Source organism: Triturus cristatus, chromosome 2_1, assembly GCF_964204655.1.
Source record: "Triturus cristatus chromosome 2_1, aTriCri1.1, whole genome shotgun sequence".
Lineage (NCBI taxonomy): Eukaryota > Metazoa > Chordata > Amphibia > Caudata > Salamandridae > Triturus > Triturus cristatus.
In genome coordinates this window covers 1,123,348,139-1,123,362,830 of record NC_140581.1, presented here as the reverse complement: position 1 = coordinate 1,123,362,830, position 14,692 = coordinate 1,123,348,139, and the positions used below count along the sequence as shown (strand labels likewise).

Here is a 14,692-nt window from a genome sequence, read left to right as displayed (position 1 = left end):
TAATCCTATCCCCCAGGCCGTTAACATTCCATGACAACACAATCAAATCCCTACCCCCCATCATACGTCAAAACAATCGGTCGCCCCCCACCGAGCATCTTAAAAACAACAAAACAGTTGCGGGTTTGCCTTGCGGTGTTAACAAACAACACACCCCCCCCACCCCCCGGTCCCAACAGAACTCCCCCCTCCCTGCACCCCTGCATGAGCCCAGACAGCCCCCCCAAAGTGCAGTGTGCCTGTCGCCCCATAGCTAAGTACTAACTAGTCCCCCCGAGGAGGAGGGAAGCCCCCAGCAGACCCCACCCGACCTCCATGGGAGGGGAACATACGAAAGCAATATATGGTAAAGGAACAATATCCAGAGCAAGGCCTATACAGTCACCCCTCAATTCTGATCCGGCGGGCCCTCCCCGCCAGCCGCGCCCCCCCCACCCCGATCTCCAGGCAAAGTATCTAACCAGTCCCCAGCCACCTCGGGCCGGTCGAAGAAGTGCGTACGGCCATCCACCTCCACCCTCAGCTTAGCCGGAAAGAGCATTGAGTACTTGAGGTTTAGGTCCCTTAGGCGACGTTTAATACCAAGAAAGCTCTGTCGCTGCTTCTGGACCGCCGGAGTAAAGTCTGGGTAGAAGTGTACATCCATGTTGTCCAGCCTGACCGGTCCCTGTTGCCTGGAGGTCTGGAGGATGGCGTCTCTGTCCCGGAAATTAAAAATCCGGGCAATAATAGGCCGCGGCGGGGCACCGGTCTTAGGGCGGCCCCCAGGGACCCGGTGGGCACGCTCCACCGCAAAAAGCTTACTCAGCCCCCGGGGCTGGAGATGGGTCAGGATCAGTTCTTCCACGAAGAGATCTGCCGCCTCCGCCTCTCGGCCCTCCGGCACACCAATAATGCGAACATTGTTCCTCCGGGCCCGACCCTCGGAATCCTCCAGTCGCCGGTCCATCAGGGCGCTCGCCTGGCCAAGCCGGCGCACCTCCTTCTGGAGGGCCACCACGTCCGTAGTGAGGCTCGTTGTGGTGTGGGCCAGGGAGTCAACTCGGTCGTTCGTTTTTGACAAGTCTGCCCTCACAAGGCCCACATCCACCAGGACCGAGTCAATTTTTTGCGCCAAGGTATCGAAACGCTGGTCCACTGAGGCCTTCATCTCTGCGATGGCGCCCATGACGTCCCGGAGGGTCAGATCCACCGGTTGGGCAGGCGCCTCCGTCGGGCCCACCAGGGATGACCGCGATGTCTCCGGAGAACCCTTCTGGAGCGTATAGCGATCCATACTATTGGCCTGGTGCGCCGTGCCACGGCGGGTTGTCTTCATCTTCGCCCGGTCGCCATCTTGTTTGGTGGACATGCTGGCCCTTCCACCGTCGTGCCAAGATCTCCAAACGGGCCGCCACACCAAATCACGGGTGTCAGGGGGGGGGGCGGGGGCGACCACCGGGCCGCGGGTCAACCCACCGCCGGCGGGTCAGCTGGGCACCTGGACAAGGCAACACCACCGCACCCCGCTCCGCAGCCCGACCCCGCCTGAGGCAAGGAGGGCGCAAAAGCGAAAGTGAAAGTGCGGGGTACGCGAGTCGCCCAGCCCCGCTCGCCGCTGTTATTCACTTCGTCCCCGGATCGCCCCACTACTCCAATCCGGGGGGCCGGCGAGGAGAAGGCCGCAACCTTCAATCGATGCTCCCACCGGTGTTCGGGGTCCGATTCGAGCCCAAAAAACGGGTGGCGCCTCAGCTCGGGTTCACCGACACAGTCCCCTCAACAAGGACAGGATATCGCCAGGATTAATTCAGGAGGTCGCGGAGGTCCTCGGGAGCCTCGCACCTATGCGGCCATCTTGGTTGCGCGCTAGGCTCCTCCCCAATGTTCCCAAACTTGACGCCACTCATAGTGTTGAGAGCAAAGATTCGTTGGTCAACAAGTCCATCCATTGGCTAAGACACGTTAGAGGATGCCGCTCCATCATACGGGAGGACATCCTAAGAGCAAGCAGGTGTCCATCTACAAATGGGGTGTTTGACCATATCGAATTAACATTGTCAAACATAGATCTGGCGGATAATCTGATTGCGCTAGAGAATCGCATATCCTCCCCAGAGTCGTCCTCAATACAGATTAGGCGCTTTCCACCTATAGCTGAGAAAAGAGTCGCTTTCCGCCAAGAACCCATAGTGTGTGACCCTCCCTAACCACTGTCTCAAAACGATTGACTACTTAATATTTCTGTCCAGTCTGAAAGGCAGAATATATTCTACCACCAGGACAAAATCCTCTCTGTTAAACCCGTTTTTCTTCCTTTGTACGAGACCCCATACACGGCTAGTTCTCGAAACTATGGCACAGCACCTATTGCTGACTTTGATAGAAGGGCAGGTGTAGGGCCTATTTCTAATCTCCACCTCTTTAACAACTCTTCTTTGGATCTTACATCTCCAGGGGGACTATGCGCGCTCACTGCCCCCTTGGTTGCTCCAAATTTAGCTCAGGTAGGCCAGACAATTTTAGGATATGCCCATCCAAAAACTAACCTTATGACATCTATAATGGATACAGCTACTGATGTGGTGGCTATGGCGCCTGCGAAAAGCAACACTTCCCTTAAGATACTTTCTTGGAATGTTGCAGGGCTCAAGAACAAACTTTAATTGCCCCACTGGAACAGCTTAGTTGAGGATCACCGTCTTTGTCTTTTCCAGGAAACCTGGTGCTTGACTCCACTCTACAAGTCAGGTTACACCACCTTCTTTACCCCAGCGGCCCAAGCTGGCAAGGGGTGCCCATCGGGCGGGTTGATTGTGCGGGTCAGCATTGATTTAGGATGGATAGTAAAGCAAAATATAGTCCCCTCTCAAGACATCTTGTGGCTCACTATAAAAGGGCCAAAGGGAGGGGAAACCCTCAAACTCTTCAATATCTATGTAAAAGGGATGCCTGCGGCCAAAGTTTCACTTACCCTCTCACTTCTGGTGGAAAAATTAAGCAGCTGCCACGCACTTGCGAAAATCATGGTAGCAGGGGACCTTAATTGCACTTTCGAACCCCTAGGTTCGGATGATTTTTTGGGGACATCAGATGAAGACCTTCAATGGGGAATATCTCCCCTAGATTTAGTCCCCATTAAGAAGTGGTCCCAGGTGGCCATTCAAATTAATGCAATTGTCCTTGAATTTGGTTTGAGAGCACTGAATGGTAGAGTTTCATCTGACTCTCTGGGAGCCCACACTTTTAACAGGGTGGGACATACTTCATGTATTGACTATATCTTAGTGGATATTCGTCTTTGGACCGACTCCATTGATATGGTAATCGGCACCACAGTGCATAGTGACCATAACTTCCTGTCCTGCCATCTGCAGAATTCTTGGCTATGCCCAGAGCAAGCCTTAACTATTGATCCAATCTTAACCACCAAAGAAGTTGTCCCTTTCAACTCTGGTAGATTTCTGAAGTGGTCGAGGGTCGTTGGGCAAGATCTTAAAATCCATTCCATCTCTGAAATTTTGACCACCAAAATTAAGGATCTCGAGGTCGTTGCAAAAGACCCATTAGCAACATCTAAGGCAACCCATATTTATGATACAACTAGTAGCCAGATGAGTCTGCTTTTCCAGTCTGGGCAACCATTTAATAGTAAACACAACAACAAAAAGGGACTTAACCCCTGGTTTACCAAGGACTGTCGTTTAAAGAGGAAAGCCTTATTTCTTGCCATACAAGAGAAATTACGTCCTGAAATCAGAGAAGCCAGGAAAAAATATAACACTACTATCAATAAAGCAAATCGCGATTAGGAGGAATCACATTGGCAGGAATTAAAAGACACTTGCAACCCAAAGGACTCTATACAATTTTGGAACTTGATTAAAGCCATTGACTCCAAAGGTACCACTCCAATACCCAATCACATCACCAACTTAGAATGGCATGCTCATTTTTCTAGATTATATTCATCTCAAGATTTCTTGGCTAACCAGCAGTCCTTAGAGCATGCACACCATCTATATCCCGCTGATGACGTTATACCTTTTAACATTACAGAAACTATAGTTGCAATTAATTGCATCATTCCTGCCAAAGCTGCTGGACCGGATGGAATTCCGAGGGATTTACTGCGTTTAGATCCAGTTAGGTGGGCCAAATATATCTCGCTCTTGCTTAATTTAATTGTCAAGGGCACACCGGTCCCAGACTCTTGGAAAGGAGCCGAAGTTGTCCCCATATATAAAAAAGGGGACAGGGAGGACCCTGCCAATTACAGGCCTATTAGCTTGATAGATGCCATCCAAAAGGTGGTTGGCAGGGTTCTCCTACACAGGATTCAGGACTGGATAGACGACGGCAACATTATCTCCCAATATCAAGCAGGGTTTAGAAGGAACACCGGAACCATTGACCAGGTGTTTCGGTTATTGCTCCTTTACTGGAAAGTGGTAGTGATTGATAGGGGCAGCTTATATCTTACCTTTATCAATCTCAAGACCGCGTTTAATCTGGTACCTAGGGGGACCCTGTGGTCAGTTTTGGCAGAAATGGGCACCCCGCCACAAGATTTGAATTTATTGATCTGCTTACACGAGGATAATTATGCCCGTGTAAGATGAGTTGCCCAGGGCCAAGTTACTGACAGGATCATCGTCAGTAGGGGGGTCCGCCAAGGGTGCGTCATGGCCCCCACCCTATTCTCATTGTATGTGAATGGGGTGGTTGATTTCCTGGGGAAAGACCCTGCAGACACACCCACCCTGGCTGGAGAAAAAATCGCGACCCTCTTATTTGCCGATGACACATTGCTCATTTTCAAGACTCCAGTTGGTCTCCAGAAGCTATTAGACCGATTCCATCTTTTTTGCACTACTCAAGGCCTCATGATAAACACCTCAAAAACAAAGTTTATGGTTTTTAGTTCTCGTAAACACCTTAGATCTAGCCCCACTTTGGATGGAAACCAGTTAGAGAGAGTAAAAACCTTTGACTATCTGGGGGTTTGACTTTCTGATAATATGAACTGGAAACACCACCTAGATAAAATGTTACTAAACCACAAGCGTGTGGCAGGAGCAATTAGGAAAGCACAGAGCCTATCATTAAGCAAACCGGTTGCTCCTGCCCTGGCAGTCTATGAGAGCAAAGCAGTGAGCTCGGCCTTATATGGTGCGGAGCTCTGGGGCTTCAATAATACTGATGACATTTTCAAGTCCGAACATAAATTTTATAGAGAGCTAGTTTCACTTCCCATCAGCACCCCCTTGAAACCAATCCTATTTGATATGGGCAGACGTTCCTTTAGTGATATCGCCAGGTCTCGTCCCCTGTTTTTTTGGGCACATCTCCGGCGGACACAGGAGCTCTCCGGGTATGCAGCCGCACTATCAGAGGTACTGACATTAGACACGGGCAGCAAAGTCAAATGGCTGACCAATCTTAAGAAACTGCTAATTGATTTAGGGCTGTCCGGGGCATGGGCAAGCCAGATCCCTCCTCCTAAAGAGGATCTCAGATTGCTTTATTGGAATTGGGTAGCAGAACGGGAACTGAGAACTCCCCATCTGGGGAAATTAACCGAGGAGTACTTTTCCCACAAACAATATAGCTGCTACGAACCATATTTGGATTTCATTCAATTGCCAAGAGATAGAACCCTGTACATCCATACATTTAGAATAGGTTCCTTACCTCTAAACTCGTATACGGCCAAATGGAACTTATTAAAATCTTCCTTACAATCATGCCCATGTTGCCCTGCCCCGGAGGAAAGTCATGCCCACTTTCTTTTCGCTTGCCCGGCATACAAACCGGCAAGGGCTAGATGGTTAAAACCAGTCTGCAGAAACCTTGGGACTACAAAGCACTTGGTCGCCCTTCGAATTTTAAAAACAGATGGTACCCCATCATTGGTTTGTGCAGTGGCCAAGTTCTTAGGTTGTGCATGGAACAAGCGTAACAAACTGATGAAAAACACAGTTATATAAAGTCCCCCGAAGTAAAAATGTTTTATTGCCAAACTGGTTTTTTAGAACTCATTGTTCTATTCTTTTTTGTGAAATGTTGCCCCTAGATGGAACAATCCAACTAATATTTTTAAACTTTTACCTAATTTTAATCATCATATAATTGTTGTGTCTTGTACCTAAAGGTCGTGAATGTTTTCCATTTGGAACTATGCATAACGACCAAATCCATTCTTTAACTCCGAAAATGTATCTTAAATGGCAACAAGAAGCAGAATGATAAATTCACACTTAAAAGGACTGCCATAGTATTAGCTAGAAGAGTACAAGTAGCCATTTCGCATATTGCTTATTAGGACCCATGAGTGCTCAATTCTTTCTGTGCTATTGCATGAAGCAGGCTCTGTTGCATACTATGTTTTGTGTATTTTATTGGGTCCCTATTAATACTTTGCACTGTTTATATTTTCTCATGATGGCACAATGTACTTTCAGCATCTATATCCTATAGGGCATCTTTCGATTATCTTGTACTGTATTTCACCTACGGATATGCATTTGCACTTTTTGCATATAAAAGCTGTATGCTATCTTGCTTATTTGCACAATTTACTATGTAAATTTGCACTGTACTTGTCTAAACTACTGATCATGATCCTTTGCTGTTTTAAAACTGTTTGCACATTATCCTCATCTTTTTAATTGTGATGGTTGTCTTTATTTTTAAAAAGAAATGCTTTTATGGTGATATATCTTGCACCGAATAAAGCTTGCTTTGACTTGGAACTGACCAAAAGGGCCTTGAAGGTCTTTGGAACGAACTACATGCCGCGCCACTAATTGGCCCCTGAAATTAGCAGTAGAAGCTTTGACAGAACACTCTTATATTGTTTTAATATATATTTTTTGTTGGATGTGTATACTATGCTAATGCAGTTGGCACGTTCCATTTTGAGCAAGTTGATCGTTTTTAAGTGTGGGTAAAAACAAGAGACAGAAAGAGACAGAGAGAGAGAGAGAGGGAGGGATAGAGGGAAGGAGGGGGAGAGGGAGACGGAGGGAGGGAGAGAGAGAGGAGTAGAGAGAGAGACAAGGAGAGAGAGGGAGAGAGAGAGAGAGAGAGAGAGAGAGATTGACTCTGATACTGACTCTTTTTGTTGAAACGGTTTCAGAGGAGAACACAAGTTAGTTGTGGGCTTAGTTTAGACATAATCATGTCCACTGGCATATTGAGCTCTTGTGCTAGACGCATGGGTACTCATAAACAGTTCCACAAGAGCCACAATGTTTGGTTTCTGGTGTGACAGAGGGCCGCACAGATACCATCAGGGGGTAGTGGGGGAGGGGTAAGGTGGGTGTAGGGGAAGCATTCATGGCTGAATTGTATTGCACAATGTGGAAACAGAAAACCCGGTAACAATCCCGGCTTTCCTGCTTGACCAAATTGTGTGATACTGGACAGTTGTTATATTTTACTTTCCCTCGTTCTCATTTCTTTTTCACATATATAAGGACCCTTAAAATACATGACTTCAGAATATGGTCTTTGCAAAAACTTGTCCAGTGATTCATTTAATAAACTAAAATGTTGCTCATGTATTATTGCAACTTACTTGCCTCGTAGTTCACTACTGGCATTATTGCCAGGCTGGTGGAGAAGGATGAATGTTTCTAAATTCATGTTTGAAAACTATCCCGTTTTAAAAAAAAATACTGATAGAATCTGATTTACTAAGGTGAAAGGTTCTGCATGTTAATGAAATGCACTTTTTGAATCTTGGAGAGACTTTTTCATATTTTTACATGATATCTGTAAGATGTCTTTATAAATTAAAGTTTTCCTAAAGTTAAGCAGTTCAGGACTCTCTAGTTAATTCCCCTCTTTAACGTCAATTAACATTTAATTCAACTCTTGCCTGTTTATGTAGCATATTTTTTCGGGTAAACCACATCCCAGTGCTGCTGATGCCCAGGGGTCCGCATGTAAAGGTTAGGTGGGCGACATGTGGCTCCTGTGCTGTACTTTTAGTATCACAGTGCTAGAGGAACCAGCCCTCCCTGCCAGGCACGGTGTTTTAGTGTTCTTGTGACATTGTCCAGGGAGGGCAAGGGGCCAGCAAAAGTATGATGCATTGGGAAACACATTTGAAGATGCCAGGGCTGTGAGGCTCGGCTGCCAGAAATGTAGTTCCATGCAGCGAGTGCAAATGTAGGTTAAACTCACAGAGATGGGCACACATACTGGGTAACTATTTCACAGAGAGATGATAACGGCAATTTAGAATCACTAATTCTTATCAGCATTGTCCTAGAAAGACACGCCCACCCACGTTTACATAGCGAGGTATCAGCATTGCTTGTCAGCGTGAAGTGAACATAGCTGCATCATACCAGTCACCCTATCTTTTTTCTTTCAATGCTCACTACTAAAAACGTTTTGGGGGAAAATCTTTGACTTTATAAACGGTTTGTTTAGATGTACTCTAACAAAGGAATTCTCCACCCTGTCCATGGCATTTATGCGCACAATCAATCAATCAATCATATCATTTGTAAAGCGCACTACTTACCCGTGAGGGTCTCAAGGCGCTGGGGGGTGGGGAATGTTGCTACTGCTCTAAAAGCCAGGTCTTGAGGAGTCTTCTGAAGATAAGCAGGTCTTGGGTCTACCGTAGGTGGATGGGGAGGGTGTTTCAGGTCTTGGAGGCAAGGTGGGAGAATGATCTGCCGCCGGAGGTCGCTCTTCGGAAGTGGGGGACTGGGGCGAGAGCGAGGTCGGCGAAGCGGAGCTGGCGGGTGGGGGTGTAGAAGCTGAGTCGTCTGTTGAGGTACATTGGTCCGGTGTTGTGGAGTGCCTTGTGTGCGTCGGTGAAGAGCTTGAAGGTTATCTTCTTGTTGACGGGGAACCAGTGCAGGTCTCTCAGGTGGGGTGTGAAGTGGCTGCGGCGAGGGATGTCGAGAATCAGGCCTGCAGAGGCGTTCTGGATGCGTCGGAGCCGTCTCAGGAGTTTGGCCGAGGCGCCTATGTAGAGGGCGTTTCCGTAGTCCAACCTGCTACTAATGAGGGCCTGGGTGACTGTTCTTCTCGTTTCAGTGGGGATGCACTTGTACATCCTGCGGAGCATGCGGAGGGTGTTGAAGCAGGAGGAGGAGACGGCGTTGACCTGTTAAGTCATGGAGAGGGTGGAGTCGAGGATGACCCCTAGGTTGCGTGCATGGTCGGTGGTTGTTGGAGCGGTTCCCAGTGCGGTCAGCCACCAGGAGTCATCCCAGGCCGAAGGGGTGGATCCGAGCATGAGGACCTCCGTCTTGTCCGAGTTCAGCTTCAGTCGGCTGTTCCTCATCCATTCAGCGACGGCCTTCATTCCTTCGTGAAGGTTGGTTTTGGCAGTGTGGGGGTCTTTGGTGAGGGAGAGGATCAGCTGGGTGTCATCGGCGTAGGAGATGATGTTGAGGTCGTGTCGACGGGCGACGTGGGCGAGCGGTGCCATGTAGATGTTAAACAGCGTTGGGCTGAGGAATGAGCCCTGGGGTACACCGCAGATGATCTCGGTGGATTCGGAGCAGAAGGGGGGAAGGCGGACGCTCTGTGTTCTGCCGGAGAGGAAGGAGGTGGTTCAGTCCAGGGCCTTCTCTAGGATCCCGGCGTCGTGGAGGCGTGTTCGTAGTGTGTGGTGGCAGACCATGTCGAAGGCGGCTGACAGGTCCAGGAGGATGAGGGCAGCTGTTTATCCGTTGTCCAGCAGGGCCTTGATGTCATCGGAGGCGGCGATGAGGGCAGTCTTGGTGCTGTGGTTGCTGCGGAACCCGGACTGGGAAGGGTCCAGGATATTGTTCTCCTCGAGGTAGCGGGTCAGTTGTTTGTTGACGGTCTTCTCGATGACATTCGCAGGGAACGGGAGCAGGGAGATGGGCTGGAACTTCTTGAGGTCCTTGGGGTCCGCCTTGGGTTTCTTGAGTAAGGCGTTGATTTCGGCATGCTTCCAGCTCTCCGGGAAGGTTGCTGTCTCGAAGGAGATGTTGATGACTTTCCGGAGATGGGGTGCGATGGCTGTGCTGGCTTTGCTGAAGATGTGGTGTGGGCATCGGTCTGACAGAGATCCGGAGTGGATGGTGTTCATGATCTTGATGTGTCGTCGTCGTTGATGTTGGTCCAGGAGAGCAGGCGGTAGGTGCGGATGGTGGTCGTGGGGGTGGAGGTCTCAGTGGTTGTCGGGGCGGTCGTGGCGTTGAAGCTGTCGTGGATGTCTGCGATCTTGCGGTGGAAGAAGGTGGCCAGCGAGTCGCACAGGTCTTGCGAAGGTGGGATGTCGTTGGTGTTGGAGCTGGGGTTGGAGAGTTCCTTCACGATGTTGAAGAGCTCTTTGCTGTTGTGCGTGTTGTTGTCTAGGCTGTCTTTGAAGGAGGCCCTTTTGGCGGATCTGATGAGGTGATGGTGTCTGCGGGTGGCGTTCTTGTGGGCTGTTTGGCTGTCCGGTGTTCGTTCACGGAGCCAGAGCTTCTCCATCTTTCGGCAGGTTTGCTTGGTGGCCCAGAGGTCTTCAGTGAACTAGCTAGCTTTCTTGCTGGTGTGACAGTTGGAGGGTTTCTTGATCGGGGCGAGGGTGTTGGTGCAGTCATCGATCCACTGTCTGAGGTTGTGGGCGGTGGTGTCGGGGTCGGTGGGGTCGGCGGGTGGGCTCTGGGCGTGGGTGGTGGTTAGCTGGTCTATGGTGACTTTGCTCCAGCATGAGCGAGGCATCTGTTGGGTGCGGTGGTGCGTGGTGGGTTTCTTGAAGGTGAAGTGGATGCAGCGATGGTCGGTCCAGTGGAGTTCGGTGGTGTGGTTGAAGGAGACGTGGGGGCTTGCGGAGAAGATAGGGTCAAGCGTGTGACCGGCGGAGTGGGTTGGTGTTGTGACGAGGGCGTGTGTGCTGACGAAGTCGGCGATGGAGTCGCTGAACTGTGGTCGGGGTCCGGGGAGTCTGTAGATGAGGATTCCTCTGAGGGTGGTGTTGGGGTTGGTGTGGATCTGGAAGTGCGTGTGTTCGGCGGTGCTGAGGGTGTCGTCGGTGTTGGTCAAGACTCTGAGAGTGTTCCTGTGGACGATGGTGATTCCTCCTCCTACCCCATTGGTGTGGTCCCTGTGGGTGATCTTGTAGCCTTCTGGGATGGCTATGGCGGGTTCCGAGGCGGGGTTAAGCCAGGTCTCCGTCAGAAAGGCGACGTCTGGGGAGTTTGAGTCGAGTAGGTCCCAGAGTTCAACAGCGTGTTTGCGGGCAGAGCGGGTGTTGAGGAGGATGCATCTGAGGTAGTTGGGTTCTTTCCTGGTCAGCAGCATGGAAGGGCGGATACTGGTGAAGCTGCAGTTCCGGCAGGTGAAAGTTCTGTGGGTGCGCTTCAGGGCAGCCAGGAAGCAGGTGTGTGATCATCCGGTGTTGAGCGCGTGGATGGTGCTGGCATCGTAGCGGTGTCGAGCGTCATGGTGTTCGTGGTGTCCAGGGGTCCTGGCGCTGGGTGCGGTCCAGGAGTGGACGGGCGCAGACGGGCTTGCCTTAGGTGTGCCTTTGGCGCGCCAGCTGTGCATCCGCTGCGCGGCCTCCATATGAGGGGATGTGGGAGGGAGGAGCAGCTGGGAGGCGGGAGCGGGGCAGCGAATGGGATTGCAGGGGGGCACATCCGCAGGGACGCAGCGGCAGGAAAAACGGGCAGGGGGCCGCGGGAGAACTGGGCACAGGAAGGAAAAAGAAGTTTAGGCAAGAAAAACAAGTTCAGGCACAGAGGAATAAAACAAGTATGGGGAAGAAGCAAGTTAGGCACAGAGGAAAAATACAAGATTAGGCAAAACAATGCAGGCCAAGGCAGGCATAGCCGTGCAGCAGTGTGGGTAGCGACCTGCCTGCGAGCAGGGTCAGAGGTCGCTCCTTTCACCGCTACGCGGCCTCCATATGAGGGGATGTGGGAGGGAGGAGCAGCAGGGAGGCAGGAGCAGGGCGGCGAATGGGATTGCAGGGGGCGGGGCCGCTGGGACGCAGCGGCGGGAAAAATGGGTGGGGGGCCACGGGAGAACTGGGCACAGGAAGGAAAAACAAGTTTAGGCAAGAAAAACAAGTTCAGGCACAGAGGAATAAAACAAGTATGGACAAGAAGCAAGTTAGGCACAGAGGAAAAATACAAGATTAGGCAAAACAATGCAGGCCAAGGCAGGCAGAGCCGTGCAGCAGCGTGGGCAGGGTCAGAGGACAGACTTGAGAACAGACTCTGATAAAGATCTACTCGACCTGTTACTAACATCTGCAGTGAAAATGGTACTTGCCAACTGGAAGGACACGAGCAAGACATCTTACAAAGGCTGGATCACCCATCTCAGAGGAGCGGACAACATAGCACTACAGAATTCTCCCTGGAAACCTTCATCCAGAGGTATGTGGAACTCTCTCGACACGTACCTAGACTCTTACGAACCTCCATGAAAAATATGATATACTGTTGTTACTCAGCCAGGTACCCTCTACGGAAGTACCACCTGAACAATTGTACTTAACTGATTTAACCCTTGTTGCCTACACTAGGCTGCTGTTGTGGTTGAGGCCTATCAATACCAGCCTACTCTTGTGCCAACATCTACATAGAATGTCAGAAGGTAATTATAAGAACCGTCATTCTTTCTTCCTTTCTCTTACCTTTCCTTCCCCCCTTTCCCTTCTTCTGCCTGACTTTCTTTCTTTTTCTCTTATTGTTGCTCATGTGGGTTAGCTATATAAGCGGGACACACTGTCTTAGGACTCATATACATAAACCTTGCCTTGGATAACTTATGCAAACCCTGTTACAGACTTTCTGTTTGCCCTTGTTAAAAAAAAAGAAAAAAAATCAATAAAGTATTTTGAAATTTAAAAAAAGGGTGAAAAGAATGGGAGGGCTTTGTAGGGGTGGCGTGTGGAGAAAGGGCTGGGGTTTGAGACGATCACTGCCTGATCCACATTCAAGATTCCATAGAACCAGGGCCACTGGAATGATGTGATTATGCAGCTGCAGAGTTTTCCACGTAGTTATGGATTTGCCACATAATCCATCATTGTGTGTATACCTTCCAGGTTTGACCAAACAAAATGTTTCTAGCTCAAGCAACCTTTTGCAACGTAGTGACAGGTCACCATCTTTTGATGACTGCTACATTTAGGTGTTAAACTGAAGTTAATAAGCTGAAGCATCTGCTCGAACAGTGTTAACATTATACAAAGGACAAAATAGTGATGTAACACTGCCACAAAATGTGCCACATAACACTGCATAGTTTGCCTTTTCTTGCCTGATAATTTAGTTAACCGTGAGGCATAGTTTCCTCCTCGTCTGCTGCATGATCTCATTGGTCCTGCACATAACATCACTAGCCCAGGCTGAGCAGGGAATCCCTGCAAGTACAAACATCCCTACAAGTGTTTTCATGGGCGAGGGGTCCCAGCACACAAATATGAGAATGTCATATGTCTAACTCACCCAGAAATGAACCAGAATAGTTTAACTCCCCCAGAAATTATTCCTAATTGTCTAGCTCACCCGGAAATGAGCCATCATTGTCTAACTCACCCAGAAATGAGTCATAATGGTCGAACTCACCCGGTAATGAACCATAATTGTCTAACTCACCCAGAAATTAACCATACATGTCTAACTCACCCAGAAATGAGCCACAATTGCCTAAGTCGCCCAGAAATGAGCCATAATTGCCTAAGTCACCCAGTAATGAATCATAACTGTCTAACTCACCCCGAAATAAACCATAATTGTCTAACTCACCCAGAAATGAGCCATAATGTTGACATCAAATGTCCTCTGTATCTTGTCATCCGTAATCTTCAGAAGCTCAGTACAGACAACTACCCCAGCATTATTAACCAAGATACTGACATCACCAACTTCATTCTTCACCTGCAAGAAAGTAAAACATTCAACATTAACAGCTAATAATTCAAAGGCACTATAGTTTAAAATATGTGGATTCACAAAACACGTCAGGTTTGTTAATATGACTTACTCCTGTAAAGTTGCAAACACACATGCTATACTTGGTCGCCATTCCAAAAGGGTGAAATTAGTTATATGTGAATAGGTGTCATCTACGACAGTAGGATGTCTGTAAATGTGCATAGCTGTTACAGTCAAAAGTTATTGCTTAGATGTGTAGAAATAGACGTCAACAAGTGATGCTGTAGGTGAATGTTTCATTAAATATAATGGGGTTGCCCTGTGTCCCTCAGACCCTGGGTATACAGTTATAAACTACAAAGAGTTCTGTCAGATAACACAATTCTCACACAAGAATGGTGAAAAATGTTGACCATTCAACATTAGTGCCAAAGATTCACAAAATGATTCCTTTATAGAAGAATATCAGCGTTTTTTGAGATATGGATCAAAGGAACATGAAAATGAAAAACCACAATCATGACACAAAAGGCAGTTTCTAATTGAATATATTCATTGTCATATAGGTACAATTTATTCTACATGATCCATTTAGTTCACTTTTTGTTTTTAAATAATAGGCTGTCCATAACACATAAAGCACATATGATAAATCCCAAAAACATATACATGGTAAGAACAAAATAATCCCAGTGTTCACACGCAAAACATGAAACAATGAAAACATAATGTTTGATGTCCAAAAATTAATTAATGTTCAGAATATCCTTATATCTTCTCTTTATATTATAAGATAACTGACGTGGGAAATAAAACAATGCTGTTGTTTATTTGAC

General features: G+C 48.4%; 1 protein-coding gene across 2 annotated transcripts in view; it reads right to left on the bottom strand.

The window, feature by feature from the left end:
- LOC146866455 (estradiol 17-beta-dehydrogenase 11-like) overlaps nucleotides 1-14,692 on the bottom strand; it is a 375,182-nt gene that overhangs the window by 188,496 nt on the left and 171,994 nt on the right. For both annotated transcript variants that reach the window (XM_085636531.1, XM_085636532.1), the window contains exon 3: nucleotides 13,728-13,859. In XM_085636531.1, the coding sequence (XP_085492657.1) occupies nucleotides 13,728-13,859 (132 nt within the window). The remainder of the gene's footprint in view (nucleotides 1-13,727; nucleotides 13,860-14,692) is intronic.